Genomic DNA, 26,999 nt, shown 5'->3' on the forward strand with positions numbered 1-26,999 from the left:
TGGCTATATAAACATACACATATTATATGGTTGGCTATAACATTTGAGGATTATACAATATGCCCCCCAACAATATGGGGCTTAAGCAAAGTTCAACTACTTAAACATATATATTTTTGCTTGACAAGTGTTAGGGTTCTTTTGTTCTTTTGTTGTTTTGTTATTGTTGTTTTTTTGTTTTAGTTGTTGAAGTCGCGAAAGAATAGAGATAAAGCTAAATTTTCATCACAAGTCTTTTGATATTGCAATTATTCAAATATTCCATTAACTTACGCACTAAACCACAAAAGTTTGCTTGGCCAATATATATAAAAATATGAAAAAATAATTGCCTAAGCTAACCTCACAAATATATGTACGTATTTATATGTATATAAAAATGTATGTGTGTGTTTTTGTGTTTCAAATGTTGCTATGCAATTTTTAATAAACAATTGTAAAATTCAACACATTTCACTTAAAGCTACCAACACAAACGAGCACGTTTAACAAACAAATGCAATAAATTAAAAAACAATAATTTTAAATCGATATGCATTACAAATACTATCATCAAATTTGTAAAGGGCGACCCTGTGTGTGTGTATGTGTGTGTGTGTGGGTGTGGGTGTATCCGTTTTTGTGGTGTGTCTGTATGTGTGTGTGTATTGGTTTGTTTACGGATTAACAGCTTGACCACTGGGTTGCACCACTTGAGCATTCTGTCGCCGCAAATCGGATCTGGTGGCCGCCGTGATCGCAGTGCCGACAATCAGCATCACAGCCATCGCCACGTTGGCGGGCACATCTCCGTACGAGTAGAAGAGCTCCGAGTAGAAGAGTGTAAAGCAAATGCCAAAGGTCTGCGCCGAGGCATTCAGCAGCCCCGATGAAGTTCCCTCCGGCTCGGGAAACGTTAACTCCGCGCCAAATTCAAAGCCCACCGGCAGATAGCCAGTCATGAAAAAACTGCATTCCTGTTAGTCTGAGTGCTTAAAGCGATAATTTATTGCCTGCCACCAACTTACCCAAGGAGCGAGGCCGTCAGATAGACGACTGCGATATGTCCAGTGTCCAGTGTAAAGGTGAATATCCACATGCCCACCATGGAGAGCGCATACACGGCTAGCGTTGTCTCCCTGCAACAACACAAACATGCAGCTCATTTTAGTTAAGGAGTGAGAAGTCTTTTTCGGGTTAGTTACTCGCATGCAAATGCACAAAATCACACTAACTTTTAGAAAATTGCTTTAAAATGAGTCTTTCTACTTTCTAGCAATAATTTCTAAAAATATGGTTTTCACTGTCTTCAGCTCAACTGTTCTTTTATTTTAGAGAACATATTTCAATTATGAAAAAGAGGTCCTCAAACAATAAACGAAATTAAATTACTAAATTAAATTATTTCTAAATATAGAAAACAATTTCATAACTGTAATAAAAGTAGAAATTGAAACGGTTGTTTTATTTTTTTTTAGAAATTATTCATTCGGAAGCTACGCAAAAGGTAATAAAACTCATGCACATGTAAAAAAAATACCCTGGAAATTATTTTTTTTCTTCTACATTTTAGACAAATTTAACCCGGAATTAAAAAAACCCTGTTTTTTGGATAGACACGTGAGTTACACTTGTAGTATTCTTATCGTACTCTGATTTTAGGTAACTCTTTGACCCACTTTATGAGGACAACTTGACAACTAGGAGTTACAGACACAAATATAGACTCATCTTAAGCTGTTCAAAACAACATCATTAATCTCAATTCATTTCTGAATGTCTCCCAGTCACAAAAATGCATATACTCACAGCAAGGGCATTTAAAATGCACTTAAAGTTTTTGCATTTGCGTACGTTTGCATGGCGTACACGGCGTATGTGTAATCAGGGACTCGTTGAAACAAATTGCTTGGCACTTACTTGAACTTGTGCGTCTTATCCAGAACAATGCCGGATACAACCGAGCCCAGCATGCCGGCCAGCACAATGCTCAGACCAATGCGACCCGTGTCGACCTCATGACCTGGATAATACTTAAGCACCACCTGCAACAAAAATAGAGAAAAATGAAGAAAAAAGAGAAGCTGCGTTAGCTAGTGAGTCAGCAGAAGTGAGGCTGCACTGTACCGGATTGAGTAGCGTCGAGATGGCATAGAAAACGCCCACGTTGATGCCATAGGAGAGCAGCAGAAAGATGAAATTGCGATTGGTCATCAGATTCTTGAGCGATTGGAAAAAGCTGACCTGCTCCTCGGCAATGCCCTCCAGACGCTGTGCAGCTTCCTGGGCAGCCGATGGTGGCGTCGGCGGCTTATCCTGGAAGACTATCAAGTGAATAACAGTTAATCGTATAACTGAAATTGAATTCTTTAAGGATGCCGCTTACAAATGGCCATGAGGACGAGCAGTATGCTGGTGAGTCCGGCGACCAGATAGAACATCAATTGCAGATCGCTGCCCACTTGATTCAGATCATCCGAGTTGGGCACCAGCATCGGTGGCAACACAAATCCAACAGCCACGCCCAGCTGTAAAAGTATTTCATCATTTGTTATTTGCATTAGAGCTTTGGATGGTAGAAGCGCATCCGTTTCCGGCTGTTGTGTCCGTTCGGTGTCGTGTCTTATTTATGTTGGCGTTAGTCGTTTATAAAATTGATTTATGTGTGTGTGCCCTGCCCTGCCACATGACAGTTGCCGCCACTGCTGTTGTTGCACTTTTCTTTTTCGTCAAAGTTTGCCCCGCAATTTCATGGCAAATAACATTTCAGGGCTAAAAAACATTTCACTAGCCGCAGCTGTGCTGTGGCAAAACTTGCCCACATGCCCCATTTCTGCCCCATTTTTCCTTTTATTTTCAGTTTCGCAATTTTGAGTGTTGTGTGCAGAGTTTCTCTTTATTTCTTATTTATGCGCTGTGCCCTTCGAAAGTGGCCAAATAGAAGGGTATTATGAAGCGGTCAAAATTGTTACGACCAAGAGACGATTTTCATATTGGGCCATTTTTTGGAAAAGGAATTTTAGATTAGAAAAGTTATATAATCTATGTAGATTAATTATAACCAAATTAAAGCTGGAATCCCCCGTCCTTTTTCAGAAGGAAATTGTTTTTCTGCTTAAGAGACACTTTACTTTTCCTGTCTTATTAAATTAAATATATTCCTTATTTATAAACTGTATCGTCCAGTTGATTTTGCTTTGTCCTCAGTTATCTTCTTAATAACAACAATAACAATCTTCAACACTTTAAGGGCCAAGAACAGGGTATCTACTAGTCAATCAGTTAGAAGCGGAGCATAGTTGTTTGGTATTCAGCTTTCTGTTGTTTATGGGAAATTGAATTTAGCCTATAAATCGTATTTAGCGATTAAGGCAAATAACTTTGACGGCCGATTGCAAACTGAGTGCAATTTAAATTGAATTTTAATTATTTATTATATCAATGCGATTACAATTTTATTGTTAACTTCCATTTCTTGAAAGTCATTTCTTATTTACACTACTAAGTTAAATACATTTTATCAAAGTCATTTAACTGAGCCAATCTAGTTTGAGTGTAAGAGAATTTAATAAATTTATGGCTGCCTTAAATTTATTTTTATTTAATTCGATTTGGCTTAACGGCAGCATTCTTATATTAAATAGGTTTTAGTTTGTTTTGGTCAAAGCCTAAGGCTTAAGGCAACGAGAATTTAATAGTAAAATATAATAATAAATTCAATTTATTTCTCTTTGCCTTATGGCAACAACCAAAACAAGCCAAAACTAATCTAATGTTCAGTAAGGTTAATCGACTATTGCCTTGGGACTTCTTTCGCTATGTCAAAAGAAAATCAAACGAACAAAAACTTCGACGAACTTGGGCCCACTGCATTAAATTTGCCATTTTAGATTTATGCCATGCAAATGCCCTCTCAATATTCCTGGGTATTGTCAATGCAACAATTTACATAAATTATATTAAGAGCAGCATTTGAATAAGTTGCCTAAGGGTAAGTGGTTGGGTGTGTTTGTGGGTGTGGGTGCGTGGTGTGGGTGTGTGGTTCGCAAGGTGCACTCGCATCCAAAGTACACATATGAGCCTGAGCAGCAGCTTGAGAATGCCAGCCAGCAAATTGAAAATGCAGCCCCAATTGAGCGCTGTGCTCAACTAGAGAAATGTATAGTAATGCCCACTAGAGAGCATTTTAACAGCGATTGGGGGTTCACAGCAATAAAAAAGACAAACACAGGATGTTAGCGATGAGCACAAGGATGTGGGGCGGAAACGGGGAGCATCAGGCAGCTGAATGCAGAGGAATTCGTTTCCTGGCATGTTTACAAATGCGTATGAGCCAACACAGCTTGCTCTTGTTGCTGTTGTTGTTCTAACAGCTAACAAAAATACCAAAAAAAAACAACAAAAAAAACAAAAAATCAAGAAAAGGAAAAACTAGGTTTGTTCAGCACTTGGGCAAAGCGTCACGAGGCAAAAAGCCAAAGACATAGCTGTGGCTATATCTAAAACCAAAACCCATGCTCAAAGCTTGTTCCACTGGCAAAATCCGCTTGTCGGCTTTCGGTAGAAAGTGGCAAGTGCGCCCATGGCGTTGTCCTTGCCAGATAAGGCGCCAAACCCTGAAACGCTGACAACCCTGGCCACGCGTGTTCACTGGCGTTCAATGCCAAACTATGCAACTAACAAGTGCCGCCCGCTATTTGAATTTTTACTTTTGATTATTATTTTTTTTTTAGAGTATATGGATTTTTTGCAATATCCGTGTTGCTGTCCGGATGTGGGCAATATTTTTTAGATATGAAAATGTGAATATATTTTGGTTTACTGCACACCAGATTTATTCTTGGAAATGGGAGAGAATTTTTTATTTATTTAAATAATTTCCACGTTGGCAAAATAAGTAATGTAATAATACAGCTAGAAACGTTTTTCTTTAAAATAAATATTACATATTTAAATTTGTTAGAATTAATTTATATTTTTGAGAAGCATATCTAAAGAGTAAAAGTTCAATTTTTATAGGACTTTTTCCACAATATAAATTAGAAATGGGATCCCTACTTTTAAAAAATACAAATTAGTTCTTTCTATTTACTAAGCTCAGGGATATATATTGTACTAATTGTATTTTTCTAAATATATTTTCCAAGTATACAGAACAATTTCCAACAGACTCACAGCTAGAGTTTATTATCCCCAAAGCTTGTGTCTTTTAATTGACATAAATCACTGCTTTAGCTTCATAATCAGGTGGTCCAATCTTGTCCATCTGCTTATCTGAGAACAGAATATTACGCAGTCGTAGCTCGGGTTGCTTATTTGAATTTTGTATGCTCTTTGGCACTCAGCGCCTTTGGGGCACAAGTTCGACTTGCGACGACTTTTTAAAGGCAACATTTGCATTTTGGCTTTATCCATTGAGCAGCTACTTGACCTCAACCAATGCAGCGACAAGCAGGTGGAGTGTTGATGTTGACGATGACGTTCGACGGCAGTGTACAGTGAAAACACCCACACAGACACACACATAATACAATGAGAGGCGACCTCATATTGTGACATGAACATCCCATTGAGACTTCCTGCCGAGGCGAGTCGGGTCTGAACAACAAGCGGAAATTATAAGCCTTTTCAGTGGCGCTGAAGCGTATGGTAAATATGACAGTGCACACACACAGACAGACAGACAGACAGACAGACAGGCTCACACATACACACAAGCAAACACGCATTTAGCCATGTATGTGAGTCAGCATGTCAGTCAACTATTTCAATGTTTGTGCTGCTTATTTGCAAGTTCATCCAAGCAGGTAAGCTGGTCTTGCTGTCCTCATTATGGCACAGCTGCAACACGTTGCAAGTGAGTACATTATTTGCTCGTAAGTCACCATTAATGCTGAATCCCCTTCTCCCGAACCCTTAATCACCATTTAGCCTTACAGCCTAATGGCAAATGCAAGCTGCACTAATTGTTTTGCTTTGTAATGCGTTCATATCCTGTCAGGAGGATTGTTAATCAGCCAAATGTCAGGGAATAAATGCCAAAATATCAAAGTAGCCGTATCATTGCGCAAAGGTTAGCAAAAACATTGGAAAAGTTATGACTACAAAGGGGTAAGCAGCGAAGGTTTGTGAAAACACTCAGAAAAAATTGAGCAGACATTGTGATAATAGACTTGAAAACTAAAAAAACTTGCTCTTGTTTTTAGAATTAATTTCCTCAAAGTGGAAGAGCTTTTTTAAATCTTTTTTAGAAGTATATTTCTGAATAATACAAAATATTTCTAAAAAGTAGAAATGCCAATTCTTATTTTTATAAAAAATCATCTATGATATTCAGAAAATAATAATGAAATTTTCTTTGCTTTGCTTATAATAATAATATAAATAATAAAAAAGTTTATGTAAAGTTATATGTACACATATAAAAACAATACCCTGGAAATTATACATTATTCTTCTAAGTTTTAAAACAATTTTCCCTGAACTTGAGAAAAACAAGCCCTGGTTTTTAGAAAAGCTCAACTTTCCCTTTTAGAAATATACTTTCGGAATTATAAAGGGAGTTGTCCTTGGTGCAAAAAGTATAGCGATTTTTTTTCTGTGTGCATTAAAAAAATATGTAATGTTTTGTAGTTTGACATTTGCAACAAGCAAAGCAACAGCAAAATGTCGAAAGTCATAACAGATGCCGTAGCTAATATTTTGTTAAATATTCAAGTATCTTATCTTCGAAAAGAACTGTCGAAAAACTTTTTGAGAACTGGGTGGAACATGATATCAGAGTTCGTAAACTATTGATTATTTATATAATCTATATCAACTATATCTTTTATTTAGAGGTCTGCGTTTTTCTGCATCTTTTTTATACCAATGCAGAGAATTTTAAATTTTGTCGTGAAGCTTGTAAAGCATTGAAGGATATGGTATCCAATCCCATAAAGTATATATATATATACGAGTATATCTGCTTATTCTTTATCAGCATCAAAAGCTGAGTCAATTTAACCATTTCCGTCCATCTTTCCCCTCAGTTTTGAAACTACAAATCTTCATTAAAACAATCCGTCGAAAGATGAGTTTTGGGATCAAGATAGGCTTATGCATTTTATAGTATATATAGAACTATTTGATCACAAAATATTATTACAATTAATTGAAAAAATAATGAAAGTATAATTCTCACCTATAAAATACATGAATCATTTCGTTTAAAGACTTTAAGAAATAATTCAAGTAGAATATGGAAAAATTTCACTTATAAGAAAAGCTGTCTGCAAAAAGTGCACTTCAAAGTGTGCTTAAATTTTATTTCGCTAACGTTAAAGTGTTAACTGCGCCACAAAGTGTTGCGTTAATTGGTTGCAAGTTTGTTGCATTCATTATTGATGTAATTAGGCGTATGCTGCAGCTGCAAGAGTGTTGGCATTAAATGGCTTTTAGCATTTAAGCCAAAATCTAATTGCATTTTAGTCCGACAACACTTGCGTACCACAATTAACTGAGGCATGTCCCACTGAGTTCCGGTTTCAAAATGAATCCTCAACAGTGGTCAGCTCAAGGCGTCGTCTCAATTAAGTTATGCAGTTGCACGAGTTAAGGATTGCCAGTTGCAACCTTTAAGTGACATTTTCATTTGTGGACAGCACACACTCTGACGCTCTGCCACTCTGACACTCTGGAACTCTGACACTCTGAATAGGTCAATTCCATTCGTTTGTTTTCACAGTCGAATAAATTGAAAATGCTCTGCAAAGACTTTATTTTTTGCTTTACCTGCCAGCCCTATTTGCATTCGTGTCTGATGCAATGAGCTGTGCAATCAGTTTGCTTAGTTTTGTTCAAGTCATTTCTGTATCAATCTCGAGTTGCCGTTTGGCAACCCTTGCAGCCCTCTTAAATGGGTCAAAGGAGTTTTTGTGTGCAAATGTAATAGCTAAAAAATACAACTCCGATCAGTGAGCAACATAAAATGAAGAATATATTCAAAACATTTAAATAGTGATTTCCTTTTCCATTTCTTTTTCGTTTTTGACAAAGGACTTCCGTTTCCATTTTTGTCTTTTCTAATTTATGCTCGATTATTATATAATTTATGCTCGATTATTTCTCATTTAAAGGAAATCTCTTAGTCGTTAATCCTAACTATTTTTCTTTTTTTCTTGGGGCTTGGCAATTTTGGTAAATGGTCGCATCATGTAATACAGAAGTGAGAGAAATGGGGCTGCAAATAGCCATTTCCGCTGGCCGGAAATGGGTCTGCCCCACACAAGATGTAAAATAGTTAGCGCAAAAAACGCTGCAATGTCATTTTGGCATGTCAGCTAAGCCTTTCGCATCAATCTGGCCAAAACACTGCTGCAGTTCAACCCTTTTCTTGTCTATGCAAATTTTAGCCGAACATCCTCGAAAAGTTATGTAATGAAAAGCGCTTACAAAAAAACTTAATCCAGAACAGCGGGACGAATGCGTAATTTACGCCTTTTAATTTAAATTCCTGTTGCAGCTTTTGCTTACCTGATTGCCAAAGACGCCAACACTGGTGGCCGAGGATACCTGATCGGGTCCAAACCAAACGGCTGCCAGACGTGCGGGCAGCGACAAAATGCAGACCTGATGAGAAATGCAGCTGAAAGTGGGCTTAAATTAAGAGATGAGGGTTAACGGGATTACCTGTGCAAGCGCGACAATTGCCTGTCCAATGAAGCTGACATAGAACAAAGATGGGTCCACCGAGAAGACCTTGATCCAAGCGCCCAAACAAGTGCCCACAATGCCAACCAGCGCCGTAATGCGCAATCCCTGATGGAAAATCAACCAGAAACCCAATCAATCCCACTAACAATAAACCATAAAAAAAAAAGGAAAACGCAAAACAATTGTTAAGCTGCATGCATCACTCACCACTTTGTCGAGAAACCAACTGCCTGGAAATATGAGCGGTATATACAATATCATATAAATCATAGACGTCCAGTCGACCCACTTGTCACTGATGCCATAGTAACTGCAACAAACAACATCAAAATAAACTTTCTGACAGTTGCAGTTTCAACTTTGTGCCCCACTGTGCTCCACTTTAATGAGCTTGGAGGAAAGTTTTAATTGAATGTGCCGAAACGTTGATTTTAAATCAAGTCCCCAAAGCTCGGTGAATTGTATAGCACCACCTGCACCACAGTAACCACTTACCGTGTTATTATATTGTTGATAATGGTGTATTGTATCCATTGCATGGCATTGGATGCTGAATAGAATACAAAGAGTATGAGCACCGCCCAGCGTCTTGCATAGACCTTATACCCTGAAAAAAATACAACAAACTAGACATATTACATACACTCAACATACATACACTCAACACACACACACACACACACACACACAGACGCACACGCACACACACATCCAGCTATATATTAATACAGGTAAAAGCCACTTGATGTGCAACTGAATGGGTTTTTAGTTGTTGCACTTACAAGGCTACAGCCAGAAGCAGACGCATCAGATTAACTGTACTAGTGGCCAGGTTACTTGCAAATCTGACTGGCATATCAGATTTGTGTGTATATATATATATATATATATATATATGTATATGCATTGTGCATTTGAAATCCTTTTGTCTGATTGCTCACTCTGACTGAAAGCTCAAATATCCCGAGGATGTTATGCTAACTTGCTTACAAAATACTATGAAATCACTTACAATCAAAAGGAAATTAGTCCCTTTATTTATTCTAGAATATAGCTTAACATTTTCTGAGTGCAGCCGACATATTTTAGACAGTATTATAAGGGCATTCAATCTGCGGCAAACTATTCTTTTTGTTTTAATTTTAACCATTTCTATTACAGCTCTTGTTTCAATTGAAAATCCTCGTCACTATGCTAGACAACAGCTTATATTTGTATACTCTGTAGCCAGTAAATAGAGTGGAGTATTATAGTTCCGACGGCATTTAATTAGTATGTCTGGCATGTTTTATCATATGCTCTAGTATATATTAAAATAGTATTCTTAATATCCACTTAAAGTCAGTCTCAAATGCTGCAATCAGCGCGTTTTGTAAGCAATCGCGTATACCCTATCTTTATAATTCAATCATATTTATTATGCAATTGTATATCTTATCTTTAGTTCTTTAACTAAGAAATAATATTTATAAACACTATGGCAGAGTAAAAGAGTCTATTAAACAACCGAGTTTATTAATTATTTAATATTAGTTATAAACACAAGTGCCTATTCGCGAGTGCAATAAACAACATTATTTATTTATTTATTAATTAATTATTAAGCACTGGTTAAATGTGTTTAAAACTCTGTACAGGATAACTTCTCTTCGTATAATTCCAACTTAAGCAATTTTTTCACGTTTTCCTAGTTTAGTTTAGTTTATTTTAGTTTAGTTGCATGGCATTGAAAATGCAGAAGGACAGCTTTGATATTTGTTATTTTTAGTTGACACACACACACACATGTGTATATATATGTATACACACATACAGCTGCGAAAGTACATTTGTGATGCGGTGCACGCAAATCACTGAAAGCAAACAAAACTATTGCATACCTTGAGGTGCAGTTAAGTCAAAATGGCCGCTTTGTGTCCGTGCGTATGTGTGAGTGTGAGCGTGCGTGTGTGTGGGAGTGTGTCAGTGTGTGAGTGTGTACTTAAAGTGTTTTGCATGCAAATGTTTAGTTACACATGAACATATGAGCATACATCTATTGAGCATAGCTAATGCCTAAAAGATTTGTGTGTCATGTGACATGCATGTTAACTGTGCGGATAAAGCCTAAATAAATATCCGATTACAATTTGAGCTATTATTTATAAGACTAACCTTCGGGTGGAGCATTGGGCGCTTTGCTCTCCTTGTCCTTGTGCGTGATCATGTCTGTTGATTTACTCGTTGCTATATACGAATCGGCGCTCTCAACGACGCTGGTGGCGCTATGTTTCAGATCCATTTACTAAATATATATAAATATTTGTTATTATATATAAATTCACTTCGTTTATATTCTCTTTTTATGGGCGGTTGTGTGTGTGCTTTGGCTCGCTGTTGCTTCGGTGGTGTCGTTGTTTATTTACTGTACTTGAGTTGGGCAGTTTATTTGGTAGCTGAAATTGTTAAAAATTGCTGTCAAATAGATAAAAGAACATGCAGACACAAATCAGTTCAGTTATTTAATGGCGCCGCCTAAAAATAGGCAACACATTTTTTACATATTACTTTCAACTGCTGCGTATTTGATAAGGCTTTGTGGTTTTGAAATTGTAAAAACTTTGTAACAGCAATAAACACACACACTCGTATTTATATATATGTACATTTATATATATATATATATGTACATATGTATCCAGGCACATACGTGCTCGTACTCGTATACGATGGTTTTAACAACTGGCATAAACATTTCTTGTATGCCCACAAAAGCCAACATAATACAAGCAGACATTATGGCATGCTCCCAACCACACCCCCTTGAAACCACAGCTGCTGGTGGATTATTTAGCCGCCGTTCTTTTCTAACTATATATATAAAATTATTGTTTGGCTTTATATGCCTTGAGCTGGAAAGATATATTGCGCTTAGATAATTAATTCCAATTAGGAGGCAGCAAATTCTGTTGACTTAAACCCTTGTACAGATAGTCTTGAGTCACTTAAGAATTTATACACACGGTTTTTATTCAAGCGATATCGAATTGATAATTCATTATTCCTATACTAGTGATTATTATTTCAATGTCAATTTTAGTTGAAACTAAAATCTAAACAAGAAAGAATTCTCATCATAAATTTTGCTGTCAGCATATTAACTCCGACCTGAAAGGGTATTTATTCCACGGCGTGTCTGAGGTAACAGTTCTTTTTTAATAAATGGTGTAGATGTCACCTAAATATCATCTATCAATTCATTGTTACCAGTGTATCCAATCTAGTTATCTTCAAACTATGTACTGTCTTCAGCAAAAAGACGGATATTTAAAAAGGATATTTAAAACTGATAGATGGACATAGCAATCTAGACTTGACTAGTGATGCTGATAATGAACATATATACTCCATTTATTCTCTTTCAATGAGTTGCAAATTTGAAATACTCTCAAGAATGACAAACCAAACCTATGAAATTATACTGCTCTTAGTTACAGTTATCCCCAATAACATCCAATCAATAAATCAAAATATTGCAGGACATATAATAGTCAAGCATAATTTTCCCGCTCTCCCTTTAATAATTCAATGTGTGATTGTAATAGTTTTAGCCATTACAAAAAATGCTTTTGCATACGAAATGATTTACAAAGATTGATTAAGCCCGGTATTTGTTTTGTTTGGTTTTGTGCACATTCATTAAGCTATTACAGTAAAGTATTCATTTGCATTCGTGCTTAAATTCACATTTAAACAAACAATCATTCACCGTTGTTCTTGTGGTCTTACGTACTTTGACATTGAAATTGCGAGCGCAGGCAACATAAATGAACTCATTGAATCAAATCAGAGCCAGGGATTTGGCTGGGGATTTGCGACTGCGATTGCAATAGAATTGGCATTCCAAATATGTTTGTAGGGAATATGGGAAGGGTGGGGGTAGAGATGGGATTGGGGGATTTTGGGATACAGCATGCATACTTGTTGCGCCCAAAAAACAATCAACTGCCTGACTTTTATGAGCCACACAAATTTCAGCTCGAGTGCCTCTGGGAACGGATTCGTCAGAGTCGAATCAATGTTGTTCATCGCATCATTTTAGCTATGTGAAAAATTGCATGGAACTGCATAAAGTGCCCACAAGTTTTGTTTCAGCTTCACCCTAAAGCGCAATTAAATCGCTGGCAAAGTCGCGTGCCAAATGAAAACCGCCGCAGTCCCTAATTGATTTAACTTTGTTAATGACTGCACTTAAATCAATTTGCCTGCCAAAATGCACAATTTATTTTTATTTTTTTTGTGGGCTGCGTAAATCGCCTCTAATGAGGTGGAAATGTTGCAGCATTGTTTGCTTATGCATGCCAGCAATTTGATTGTGATTTGAATTGGGGAATTGGGGGGCTAACTACCATTTAGAGATACTATATTATCATTGAAATAACTCCCATAACACGCTGTCTGGCATCATTTTTGTTAAGCACGCAGATAAAGTGTTAAACAGCTGTCTGTGTCTGAAGTAAGACGGCTGAATGTAGATGATTAATACACGAAAATAAACAGAGAGCAAGCAAGAGACAAAGAAGACGGCACAAAGCAACAAGCAGTCGTTGAGGCAAACGAGCGATAACAGCCAGAGGCAAAGAACAACCAAAATATCACATCGGCAGCACGCTTTCCCAACAATAATCAAAAAATATAAGGCATACATATGTATTTATATGTTGTACACAAGACCAGCACTCACCACGCGCGCGACTTGGTAGATTTTATTTTTACTATGTGGGGGAGTTCTGTCTGCTGCCAGCTAAAAACTCATCAAGAAGTTGTTTTTCGTCTCATTGTGAGAGCAACGCACGTATTTTATTTCAGTTCGGGGTTGAGTCGCGAGTTAAAAAACCCAAAATAAAATGTAATAAAAAAACCTTAAGGTAGACCAAAACATCCAAAACGCGCCTATCGATTCCAAATGGAACACATTCGCGAAATTCTCGAGAACGAGCGAAATCGGTGACGTTTTGAGAGCGCCGACGGGCGAACTGAAACTGAAACTAAATCCGAAAAACGTCGCTCAGCGCCTGACATAAAATCAACTTTGCAAAATGTGCACTGGTCGTTGTTGTTGTTATTATTGTTATTATTATTATTATTATTGTTGTAAGCAGCTGATTCTTTGAGCAGGCATACTAACTACACAGACACACACACTCGTACACACACACTCGTACACTTGATTTCACAGTGGGCACAGTCAACAAGGTAAACAACTAATTAAAACTTCAAAACAACTTTTTATGTTGATTTCATTACTAGAATTCATTAAAGTTATTTATCGTGCAGATTAAGAATAATATTTTGCTTACAAATTCTTTGATAAGTTGATTTAAATAACAGATAAGCAATTAAGCCAATTAAATTTGTTTATTTTCATTTTATTTACCAACAGCAATTCTTTGAGCATACCGAAAGGACTCAACTTCTGTTTGAACACTTTTTATCTTGATTTCATTACTAGAATTCCTTAATGTTATTTTTCGTGCAGATAAAGAATATTATTTTGCTTAACATTTCTTCTTTTTCGGACGTTGAGTTAATTTACAGAGTTGCAATGAAGCAAATTACTTTTGTTTATTTCATTTTATTTTAGCAATATAGAATTTCTTTGAGGATACAGAAATTAACCATTTAAGAGAAAATTAGTTCGTCTGACAACTCGGAAAAGTGCATTTTTATTGCAAGGTAATTGATTGCACTTAATGCTGAAAGCTTGACAGTTTTTCAAACTTTTAGCTTTAATAAACAACACAATTAATAAGTCTTAAGTCTCTGCTTACGCTATTAATGATATTGACTGCAAAGAGAAATTTATTGAAGCTTTAAGGCTGCAATAAACAAGACAATTAATAACAACTAAAGCTTAAAGCTCGCTTTACAGCACCTCGGAGGGTATTCAATTTGGTGAGCTTCAAGTGCAATCAATTGCACACCAACAATATATTAAATGTTGCGACGTGCAACGTGCTCATTTACACAATTTTACGGCATACAGGTTGCCCGCATACTTTTTGCACACACCGTACAACAATATATGCACTTGGCCACTTGGCCACTTGTATACATATGTACTTATAATATATATTTATATATACAGATGTAGATGTGCATGTTAAATGTGGTTTAACTGTTGGAACCCCCGTCAAAAACACGTTCTTATTTGCGCCCACAGTGAATACACCGTACAGTGAAACAGTATACCAGAATCCATCACAAACGAGTGCTCACTGTATCCCACATATGTCCGGCTGATTCACACTCCAATATAAAAACATCAGTTTAGTCACACATTTGTAATTCTTTCCGTTCTCAGTACTATAAAGCCAAATTCATCGCTCGTTTTCTTTATCAACAACTTCACCACCATTTTTGTTTTGAGCCTCTCTTCGCTCGCTACGAGCTCTTCTCTCCTCTTTTCTCCTCTTCTCTTCTCTCCTCTCCTCTCCTCTCCTCTCCTCTCCTCTCCTCTCCTCTCCTTATGCATTTCACATCGCTTCTCCGTCGCTAAACACAATCATCAATTTGCATACGGTCTGCTTTCTCGTCATTTTGTTTTATTGAATAATTTGCCGGCGGGAACTTCCTCGTTGTGTTGCGTTGATTCGGGAATCGTACCGAGTACCCAGACACAAGGTTTCAAGTCCAAAGTGTGAGTATTTTTCGTGTGGGGGGTCATTATTCGATTAAGGCGAATTATTATTTATTTTTTTTAGTATTACTTGTAATATAAATATTGACAGAGACGTCGCGGGAGCTAAAGGTATCTTTCACTACATTGTACTATATATGTATACTATGATGGTATGTTGCTTATCTCGTCTGCCTTTCCCCTTTCCCCTTCCGACAGCATTGAGTTTGGCATGCTTATCAACCCAAGAGAGGCTAATCGACGACATGCGAATATTTCTCTCTCAAAAGATAATAAAATCGCTGTTCGAGTACTGATTAGCCCCATAACATACGACTTGCCAACTATTTGCGACATCATCATCGATGTGACAGACGTGTATTACTTTATTAGTATAAGTATCGCATTATTAGTAGCCAGGCAAGCGTAAATCCCCTCCATCAGCGATTCCACTTAAATCAATCACGTTTGCTAAAAGCATATGGGCATTTAAATAAAATACACACATTATAATTCACCTGTTCTCGCCCCTAATTAAAAGATAACTACCTTAACCTGTCAAGCAATAATCCCATAATTATCCCAACCAGTGAAAGGGCAATTGGCATGCAAATCGCTTATGCATATAGATTTTGCCATAGGTTTCAGCTATTATTGAACGACACAAAGAGTTGCACCTCGGCTTGCAAGGGGAATTATAGAAATTAGCATTTATACTAAGTCTTCTATAACTTATTTTTAGACTCTGTCGCAAACGGTTGAAAATGAAAGGCAAACTTTTGTTACATGTGTAGAAGTATTCCGTGTGTAAATAACAACTTTAAGACTAATCTCTGATATGGTGCAAACGTGTGCTGTTGTTGCAAATAATGTGAAAACGTGTCTAACAGTTAGAAGTAATTTTGGCCTTATTCGGCACGTCGCGCAAAGTTAATATCGTAAATGTTCGTTAGTCTATCTGACTATGGCTGAGAAGCCAGAGAATTATCCGATTAAGTCGAGTGTTTTTCTCGACGATTTTCGAGATTTCTTATTTCTAATTTTCTAAAACGTTAAATAAAATTATTAATTTGTCTAAAATGTCAGAATACATGAAATCTTAAAATAGCAATATTTAATAATAATATAAGTAACTAAAAAGCTAACGCCAGAGTCCTGTGTGGACATATAATAAAAAATCGCCTGGAAATTACGCATATTTTTCTCTACATTTTAGAAGAATGTACTCTGGAAGTAAGAAAAGAAAAACTCTGGTTTTTTGAAAGACACAACCTTTTTGAGAAATTTACTTTCTGAATAATGAGGTTAGTTAAAAGAATTCAGACTATTATAATCAGATTTTCACTTTTCTAAAAATGTCTGCCTGACAGATTGGGTATATATTCGATATATGCGGTTCCCAAATTATAGAATCCATCAGTCGTAATGAAGATTGGCTTAAAACATTCAACAGCCACATCTTAGTAAAAACTTTTCAATGCCATAACCTAAATCGATTTCAAAGTGACATATTTTGTTTTATCATGGTCTAAATGAATACTGCATTTATGAAATTTTGAGATGCCCCAAAATATTCTACAACCACATGTTTTGAACACTTAACCAATATTCAAAAGCAATCATATTTAACAGTTCTCAGTTGGAAAGTCTAATCAGTTATTGATGCGGTTTATTGGCAGTGTCCCTAAGGGACTTGTGTAATGTGTGGCAATTATAGTTTGGTCCTTTGAATGTGTGCATGCAACAAAGCTCGTTAGGCGTGCTAAGGAGCCAAACACAGCCCGATTCCTGATTGCCGCATTTCTCATGCAGTTGCCACTTTCTGCTCGGCAGTTGCCAATTGTCGAGAGTTTGCAGCGCATTGTCTTGCTTTAAGTTTCACATGAATTCCAAATGCAATTTGTCACTGCGAATGCCTGCCAGGCAATTATTCACGAGTATTTGGACACAGATGAGGACTCGCACTCGGACGAGGATTATCCTTTGGAATAGTATGCGTCCAATTAAGCAGGACTCGCCAGTAGCCAAAATCAGCAGCTGGTGCTGCCCAAAGGAATTAAACTGCAGCTCAGATATTATTGCAAACAATTTATAAAATGGCTCTTGCCACCTCATTCTTTACATGCTTGTGGCCATTTAATCATTTGGCTAAAAGCCCATCACAAGTATTACTTCTACAACTCTTAGCTGCGTATTAAATCAAACCACGTTTCAGCCGGCGCCTTGGGCCAAAAGTTAAATGAATATTTTATGGCGCCATTAAATGAAAAAACCGAACAGGACGTTCATATAGATATAAATATATTTCTTATATATAAATGTGGAACGCTATATGTTGCTTCTTTTTTTTTTTGTATACCCTGTGGCTAAAAGAGAAGTAAGCAGAAGGAGACATCCTCGATCCTTATAATCTCTGCACAACATCAACACAGAAGAAAATCAGTTTGAACTTTCGAAAATCGCCCAAAAGTGAAAACTAGAATTTCTAAAAATACGAACACAAATTCTTAAGATTAGAAAGGATTTTTAAAATTATTCAGTTATCTATTTTTTATAAAAGAAAATATTTTTTAAAAAATAGAAATTCAAACCATTCTTTTTACAAAAATTAAAATTCCCGAAATTCACAAAGTAATGATAATAAAAATTGCTTTCTTTACTTGTATGCTAGAGTTTAACTGCTGTCTAAGATATATAAATTTAAGAACTGCATCAAATATAAACGAAAAATGTTAAGAAAATAATGTTTAATAATAATATAAATAACACAAGAGTAAATAATCTGTGTGCTCTAATTTTTGCTTTAGTTTTTCTTAAGCAATGCATATTCATCATACAAATCGTATATGAATTGAGTTGTTTCAAAGAACCTAAAAAGTAGGAGGTAAATATACTTGATACCAGTTGGCTTCTTCCAAAATAAGCAGACTCAATCTGAAATTAAATAATTTTGTAGCTTTGCCTATGCTTATAGGGTTTTGCATTTGAATCAAGCAAACACTTTTGACTTTGGCTTCTTTGAGTTTCTTCGAGGGCATTAGTTTACAAGGCCAGGCAGACACCTCGTCTCTCTCATCTTCGCACACTTGTGAATGAGACGCCTCATTAATGGCCCTAGGGGGGTGGAGGGGTGGATTCAGGAGGTGTATGTGGGTGGGTGGTGGGTCTGAGTAATTTCGAGTGCGATTACCGCTGCACGCATTTGTCAAGTGGCCGCTTAAGCCCCAGCAAATCTCATAATTACGGGGCGTCTCCTCAAATGCTACATAATTTCCACAACATTTATTTATTAATTAAAAAATTTGTGTAGCTGCTTTGTGCCTCCGACATTTTATCTTTGCTGTGCGACGTGGCAAGGCGACGCAGGCCCAGCAGGGCATTCAGTTGGTAATAAGCTAGATTAATTACCATAAATTTTATTTTATTGGCTCAAACTTTCCCAGCGACACACCGACAAACCGACAAAGCGACACACAAAAGCGTAGCACAGTCTTTTGCGCATCGCAATTCTCAAATTCTCCAATTATCAGGCAAGTTTCGACACAGCAGGCGCCGCTACATTTATTATATAGACAGCTGACGTCCGGAGTTTTATTTTTGTTGTTATGACTGGGATGGTAACAAGTACTCGAATAGGGACATAGTGGGTATTTAACTTTCCCACGGTGAGTAATATTTGCACATTCATCACAATCATTCAGCAGTTCACATTTCACTTATTTTATACACTCAGTTAAATCTTAGCAAATAATAACACAACACCCACAATCTGGAGATGTACATTTATAAATAGAGATTATCCTAATGGCTTGAAATAAAAAGAATTTACGGCTTTGTTGACAAGCGTCGATTATTTTCAAAATTCCAGACAAGGGATTTTTCAGTAAGAATTTCATTTTAGCGTTAAATTGTGTGAATTTGAAGGAATATTTGAAAATAAGCTAAAAATCAATATTATTAGTAAAGCAATAATGTAAGCTTGTTTTAAACCAATTTTTCAGTGTTTCTTTAAATTCGATAAAAAAGATTTGATATATTCAACAGTATTCTCTAAAATTGTTTCATTCTAGAATCAAATTATGTGAATCTGTAGGAATATTTAAATTTAAGAAAAACTCAACATTACAGAGTACTTATTTTAATATAGAATGTAGACTATATATATATATATATATATATACAAACTTATCAGTTTTGCACTAAATTCCCGTATAGAAAACTATACGAAAAAGTCTGTACGAATATTAATAGAATATTGCTTTTTAATATTGAATTATGCCAATTTATAAGAATATCTAAAGAAAAAAGGTAAATCTGATTGTTACTTTATATATCCTGCAATAATATATAAGATATGTTTATACAAATTAATCATGCTTTCCCTTCAATTATTTTATAGAATACTATATATTTAGATACTGATGAATTGTTAATAAATTCCAAATCACTTTCAGCGTTTTTGAAATTCTTGTGGCGAGCAAAAATATTGAGATCAAAAATCGTTGCATGCTGCTAGGCTTGATTAATTCAAGCATTGCAGTTGCAGGATATTGCAGAGTGAAGCAGTTGTGGGCAGTGGGCTTTCTGGTTACGGTGACTGCTCAAGTGGCAACGGATGTCGTATTATGCAATTTCAGGGCTGCTGCTGCTGCTTGTTTCCCTGCTGCGGCATCTGCATTTTGGCCATTCATTTCATATGCGCTCGCATCTTGATTAGTTTGCAGTTTTTCAGTTTTGCAGTTTTTTGTTTTCTTTTTTTTTTCGTTTTGTGTTTTTCTAATTTTTGCGGCCAGATGCAGTTTTAATTGCAGCAAAAGACGAACTGCTTTTGCATTTGATGGTCGGCACTTTGCTGCTGTGTTGGTTTCCTAATTGGACATTTGTAATTAACTTCAATGACAGTTCAGTTCAGTTCAGTTTAGTCCAGTTGAGTCGAGCGTTTTGCTTCATTTTGCTGGCTTTGGCTGCTGTTATCCAAGCGACTGGCTCATTTTTCACATTGTGCGCTGGACTTTCATTTGGCGTTGTGCATCGCATCCTTTTTGGCCATGGCGACTGCACTCTGTTATGTTGGCTGTTGTGTTATTTATGTGCTGCTCGTTAGTCTATTTTCTTTATTTTTATTTTTTCTTATGGCTTCTTATTTATTGTTGTGGCGAGTTGGTCGCATTTAGCTGCAGATTTGTTGTAGTCGCTTAATTCATTGCACTCTTCAGTCGAGCGCATCTTCATTGATACAAAATACATTTTCTTTTCATCCTGCGCACAGGTTAAAGTTGTAAGCCAACTCAAACTAACGGAAAGAGTGCCCCACTTTCTAACTGCAATCAATATTTTGACCCTATCGTAGTGAATTATCATTATTATTGCAAGCGACGTCAAATTACGTGTCTACAACTTTTTCATATACTTGCATAGTGTTGCCACAGCACTTTTATTGCCTTCCTGTTGATTAAAGCTTTAGTTTAAAACTCCCTTGCTTGTTATGCTTAAATATTGCTGGGCATTCAACGCTTAAGCTCTTCACAGGGAGGGTTTGCAAGAGTGACTGACAGAGAGAGAGGGAGAGAGAGGGAGAGAGGCGGGGAAGTACTTTAGTTCAAAAACCTCCAAGCATTGCGTCACAAAAAATTCACGCTACAGACACAACACACACACACACACACACTCTCATACAGAGACGAAATGCTGCGAGCACACACACACACACTTGCAGTCACACAGACAACTGTCGTTAGCGTGTGAAGCTTTTCAAAAGCTGAACCAGTCTAAGGCTAGCCAAAGAGAGAGAGAGAAAGAGAGAGAGTGCTAGCATTCCTACACACACACACACACACACACAAAGTCAACCGGTTGTTCTGCGTGCTTTGGCAAATCGTCTAGCGAAGACACCTGGGAATTACAATGCTTCTGCTTCTGTTTCTGCTTCTTCTTCCACTGCTTGTTCTTAATCTTGAGCTAAATATACATATGAAAAAGAAAATAAATTAAGCGATGCATGCTGAAAAATCAATTTATGGATTTTAGTTTTCTTTTTTGTTTGCGAGCCAAGCACGTGTTTTTATTTTTATTTGTTGTTGGTAGCTAGGTGCACATTTCTGTTAAAGAGCTTTAGCAACAACTGCAGCAAGGCTTAAAGGTCGTTCCTTGGTGCGCTCGTAGCTAATGCAATTGCCATTGCTCTTAATAACAAGTAAATAAAATCGCAAAAGCACTTAGCTGAACTACTCTTTTTATTCTGCTTCTTCCTCCTCTAAGTTAACTTACCCCTGCTGCAGCCAGCACAAAAGCGCGGTAAAATGCCGTCGCCTATGTGTGTGTGTGTGTGTGCGTGTGCGTGCGTGCGTGCGTGTGTTTATTTGTGTGCTTGTGTGCGTAAGTTTTCAAGCAATCGCGCCACTTTTGAATGGGAATGACATTTATTTATTAAAGTGTCGCACGAGACAATGTCCTTGCTATTTTATTTTATTTGCTTTCTTTTTTCACTTGCCACTTGGCATTCGTTGACAATTAACACGTTGCTGCTGTTTTTTGCACAGAGCACTCTCAGCAAAACTGCAGAAATCGCTTTTAATTGTCGCTGAGGGAATTGTTTTTGAATTGCTGCTGTTGCTGTTGCTGCCAACACCTTTGTGGGAAACACTGAACAGGACTACTGCAAATGCTGTTGTCATTGGCCATTTTATAGGACATCCTCAAGTTCCACACAACAGCTGTTGGATGCTGTGGAAGCTGCGCTCCTCGCTCTCTCTCTTCACGCTTCCCAATGCGCAGGTACAAACAAAATGCAAAAAGCAATATGTTATCAGCATTATTTTACAAATGGCTTGCCATTTATATTTATGCAAAATTGTTGTTTTTTATTAAAACACGTTTATTACTGGTTTCCTTAAATATCTATTTCTAAGCACTCTTTAAGAGCAGCGCCTAAAGCTATGCTGCATGACTTTTGCTGCTCTCTGTAAATGTACAGGGTGCTTCGTGCTCAAGCACTTGTTGCTGCTGGCCGTCAAAATTTGATTTACGTTATCAATGGCATAAAATTAAAACTGCTTTTTAAGTGAACTTGTCGATTAACTCCATAACCATAAATTCTTTACTTATTTGGCATAAATTGTATATTTTTCGCAGTTAAACAAAAATGTTGATTGTCATAATTTATGCGAATCTAAATTTGTTGACCTTAAAAACCCTTAACTTAAGTTTCTTTTCTGTCGAAAATAAAAAATAGTTTTTGAGTTAAATTCAGAATGATTAATAAACCACTGCCCTAGGCCAAAATTCTCACGCATAAATCATAACTATAAAAAAATTAGCTATAACCATTAAATGATGCATCACAAGAAGCCAATAAACTGAAGCCAATATTGATCAAGCACTGAAAGTGGCTTTTAAATGACTTTCACCAGCTGGCAAATAGCAAATTTGATTGGCCATTGAATAATTATGTCGTCGGGTGTGAAGATCTGGCACAAGATTTGCTTGCCAGTCAGAATTCGCTCTTGATAAATTTGAATTTTTTTTTTGTTTTTTCTTTTTAGTTGATTTTTGCTATTCATCAACATTTCTACACTTTTTCCGCATTGAGGCTAGTCATAACGGTCAATCGAGTTCTTCTTGCATTCCACGCTTAGTGCTAAGTGATCTTCATCATCGTCATCATCGTCATCATGACTCGTCTGCAGGATGATGATGGGCTATTTTGTCAGCAATTAGCCAGGCCTCAAGCAACGGCAGTTTTCTTCTTTTTTTACAAAGGCAAAATAAAAATATAAAAAAAGCTATGTACAATTCCAAATCGATAGAAAAGTGAGCGGAAAAATATTCGACGAAATGGACAAAACTAAGACGAGTCAAAAACTCAGTCAGTTGTTGTTGTTGTTGTTGTTGGCCCGTGTCAGGTGCAATGTGCCGGTGCTGTTGACCACTGGCAACTGCTGTGTTAGCAACTGTGGCAGTGGCAGCTGTGCGAGTCTGACTCAAAAAAAATATACACACAAAATAGAAGAAAAAATAAATGCAAAAAAATGAAGGTGGAGAAAAATAAACACTACGAGTGAGTGCGTGTGTGTATGTTTTGTGTAAGTGTATGTGTGTGTGAGTGTGAGTGTACTGTAAATATCGTTGTCGTTGTTGCTTTTGCTTTTGCTGTCACTATTGTTGGGCTGACTGACGTATCAAATGTCTTTCATAGGTAGTTAAACGCTTCCTATATTCCATTCCGTGCATGTCGCTGCTTGCTTTTGGTTTTGCTTGGACAACTCAGACTCGGACTCGGACTCGGACTTGGTTTTGGCGTAGGGCATTTCCCGATTCATTTTGACCAATCCATATTTACAGCGAGGCTTCTTTGCTCAGCTAACTGAACTTGTGTTGTAACCGAATACAGCACTGGTCACTCTTTTTTTATTTCTCTCTTTCTCTCTGTCAGTTTTTTTTTTGCACTTCCCATCTTCATTGCTTCCTTATGCATACAAATTAATGTGTCGCCGTTAAGTTTTGGTCTCGTGTGACCAAAAGAGCAGCAGCAGAAAGCTTTGCAAATACTAAATAAGAGAGAGAGTGAATGTGTGTGCGTGTGTGTAAAATAAGAAGTGCGTATAAGTTAGCGAATTATGCATGTATGTGTGTATGAATGTGTGTATTTTAACATTGGTCATGCGCTGCCCTTGAATTTAGCTGGTTTGACTGCTTAACCAACCCCAAGCTGCAACCCCTTGGCCCAAAACTTGTCACGCAGCTCAAAAATTTAAACAAAACAAGAACATTAAATTTGCCGCTAATTTTGTTATTTTTGATGCTTGCCTGTGCCAGCTGTTGAATGCGACGCTAAACATCATCAGCAAACAAAACAGCAGGCAACCAGAGAGAGAGAGAGAGAGAGAGAGAGTGTGTGCACTTGAAAGAAAGAGCGTAACAAACAGAAACGCGCAGCAGCAGCAGCAGCAGCAAACACCAAGCTCAGCTTCAAAGCGTCGACGTCGACGACTCTCATTCGCGTTTAAAACTTTGCGCGGTGCTCACGCAACGGCAGAGCGGAGCTGAATTGAGCGGCACTCAAGAGAAATGTATGCCAAGTGATAAAAGCAACAATTGTTATTCTTATTATTAATATTATTTATAATGTGACACTCAATTTGTTATTGCTGCTGCTGTTGTTGACTGCAAAACAATAGTCGAAAACGTGTGTCGTGCCTGAGGCAGTGATAAGTGAACCTTAGCCAAAACTGAAATCGTTGAAGCGCAAACACAACAACGACAACGACAACAACAACAGCGAAGCTGGTGATAAAAAAAGGGCTCATGAACAGGGAGGGAGTAAAAGCGATAATGCAACCCTGGAGCCTTGCGCAGGTGTGTCTGTGTGTGTGTGTGTGTGTGTAGTGCACTCTCCCAGAGTGGGTCACTGGAGCGTGCGATATGTCAGTGTTAAAAACTAAAGCCAGCGACTCATGCGCAAAGCACACACAAACACACAGCAACACACACAAATGAGAGCGCAATAAAATGACGAAAAGTGTCAACAGGGTGAACAAGAACAACAAGTGTACGAGTGGACAAGTGGACAAGGGACGGGGCGAGTGTCAATGTCGTTAGTTTTCAGCTTTGGCATTGAACTGCAAATGCAACACTGCTGTGTGTGATGTGTGCGTGTGAAAAAAAAGCCAAAGCAAAAAAGTTAAAACGGAAAGAGAGTTGAAATTGCTTCCGTTGCTGACTTGGCGGATCGATTGATTTTTCATTAACGCTGCCAGCTGCCAATTTTGAGAAAACAACTTTTACGTACAGAGCAAAAAAAAAAAAAAAATTACTTAAGTAACAGCAGCAGCAGCAGTCGCACCACAAACAAAGCAGAAAGCAAAACCAATCGACCAGCATCAGTTAACAATATTAAAGAGCCAAGTGGCAAAAGACGTTTCCAACTTCCGTTCGTTTTATGGACCCCTAAGCAGCTACAATTGCTGATTTGTTAGTTGGGTTTTTTCTTTTTTTTTTCTAATTTTTCAATGAATCGACAATTCATTGTGTGTGGAAAATGTGCGGTGTGAAACCGTTAGTAAGAGTCAAATTGATACATCTGCGTGTAATTAATACACAAATTAAAAAAAAAAATCATGTTAAAAAAGAAAAATTTCCCTTTCTCATACCCCCCGAGGCAAACACAAACAGAAACATCATCGCCACCTCAATTTGAACCTCAAAGACAACAGCATCAATCAAGCCTTGGGCGGCATGCAAAATATTTGCCATATAAACATGTCCAATTATTAATTAAGCGATTGCCAGCTGTGCGAGACAACGACCAAAGCCAACAAATGCCTCATGTGGCAAACACCACTTTAACTATGTACTTAGCCGGCTCATTAACCAGTTGCATATATGCAAATTAATAAATAAATGTATATATATATCTTATACATATTCACAGAGTCGGCATCCGTCTGACCCATTTTGTAGTTGACCCAATTGCATTTTGAATTGCGGTCGTTGTTTAATTAATTATCAAATTAGTTACTGTAACCACTTAAAGCGACATGCAATGCGAAACAATTGTGTGAAAATTGCACAAATCTCAAGTCTACACAGATTCCGCACTACACTCCAAACACGTAATAACATCAGCATCAAACAACAACAGAAGCAACATCAACATTTGCCATTGAGCAATGTGCAGTAGATATGATTTTCAAATCAATTTTGAGATAAAAAAGGCTACCTCGACAGAATTACTTGGTGTATCAGTTTAAATACTCTTTTAGAGATAAGAGCCTGCCTGAAAATAAATAGAATAGAAATTAGTAGAAGACTAAATACCCTTGCAGATAGGTCACATAATATCCTTAATAAAACTTTGTTATACCATTTCATCTATTGTTGCATATTTAACATAATATTGGGGTTCCACTGAGCTTAAGCTTCGTACAAGTATTAAACTGCAGCTGGTTGTGTGTCAATCAAAATATCTTAGGAAAAAAACCAATACTCAAATTTTGCCAAAAAGAGAAATGTAAATATAAATAAAAGTTTCGACAAATAATCGCACTAACCAAATATTTATTTAAAATTATTACTGAATTGTTTATTTGTTACTCAATACATTAAATAATAAAGTTAAATACTTGAATCCTTAGCGGAGTTTGTAGACTTTACGAGCCATAAAAATCCAGGTACCAATGCGTAACCCAATACCATAAAAAAAATTGAGAAAATACCGGAATCTCTACCGCCATTTTCTTTTACTTCGTATTTAATAAATAAATAAAATAAATAAAAACATAACCAACGAGTTTGGATAAATACTTTAATCTTTTCCGGAATTTGTATACTTTATTCGTAACTTAAATTCGTTTCAGTTTGACACCCTGCGATTAACATATTTTAAAAGACCCTCTGCAAGGGTATTATAAGCTCTTGACCACAATGGATGCAGCTAAAGCTGGCAAAATGCGTCTGAGAAATATGTTTTAAATTAAGCACACAAATTGCATATCATGCATTTTGGCATTGTTGCATTTCTATAACAAAAATCCCCGAATCCATTAAAAATGCCATTCACAAATACTTTGAGAGTGTTTTCACCTCACCAAAACGAAGACTTACACGCATTTCCATTGTTGCTGGTTGTCTTGCCCATCGGCCAAGTTAGCAGACCCGTAGCCCGCAGCGA

The 26,999-nt window shown here is 37.0% G+C and overlaps 1 protein-coding gene across 4 annotated transcripts; it reads right to left on the reverse strand.

Moving 5' to 3' along the window:
- Positions 1-388: 388 nt before the first annotated feature.
- Positions 389-13,667, reverse strand: LOC6560470 (feline leukemia virus subgroup C receptor-related protein 2). Of its 4 annotated transcripts, none has more exons than XM_032734776.1 (11): positions 13,575-13,667; positions 10,828-11,108; positions 9,169-9,280; positions 8,881-8,983; positions 8,650-8,778; positions 8,494-8,589; positions 2,366-2,507; positions 2,107-2,303; positions 1,900-2,024; positions 1,008-1,118; positions 389-948 (listed from the first exon to the last, which is right to left on the reverse strand). In XM_032734776.1, exons 2-11 carry the CDS (start codon positions 10,952-10,954, stop codon positions 657-659), a joined length of 1,434 nt encoding a protein of 477 aa, XP_032590667.1. In that variant the 5' UTR covers positions 10,955-11,108; positions 13,575-13,667; the 3' UTR covers positions 389-656. The 4 variants fall into 4 exon arrangements, with proteins under 4 accessions (XP_032590667.1, XP_032590666.1, XP_001987352.1 ...); XM_032734775.1 differs by having other exon boundaries at positions 10,828-11,127; XM_001987316.2 differs by having other exon boundaries at positions 13,397-13,667.
- Positions 13,668-26,999: the final 13,332 nt, after the last annotated feature.

The sequence above is a fragment of the Drosophila grimshawi genome, unplaced genomic scaffold (genome assembly GCF_018153295.1).
Source record: "Drosophila grimshawi isolate 15287-2541.00 unplaced genomic scaffold, ASM1815329v1 contig_1369, whole genome shotgun sequence".
NCBI lineage: Eukaryota > Metazoa > Arthropoda > Insecta > Diptera > Drosophilidae > Drosophila > Drosophila grimshawi.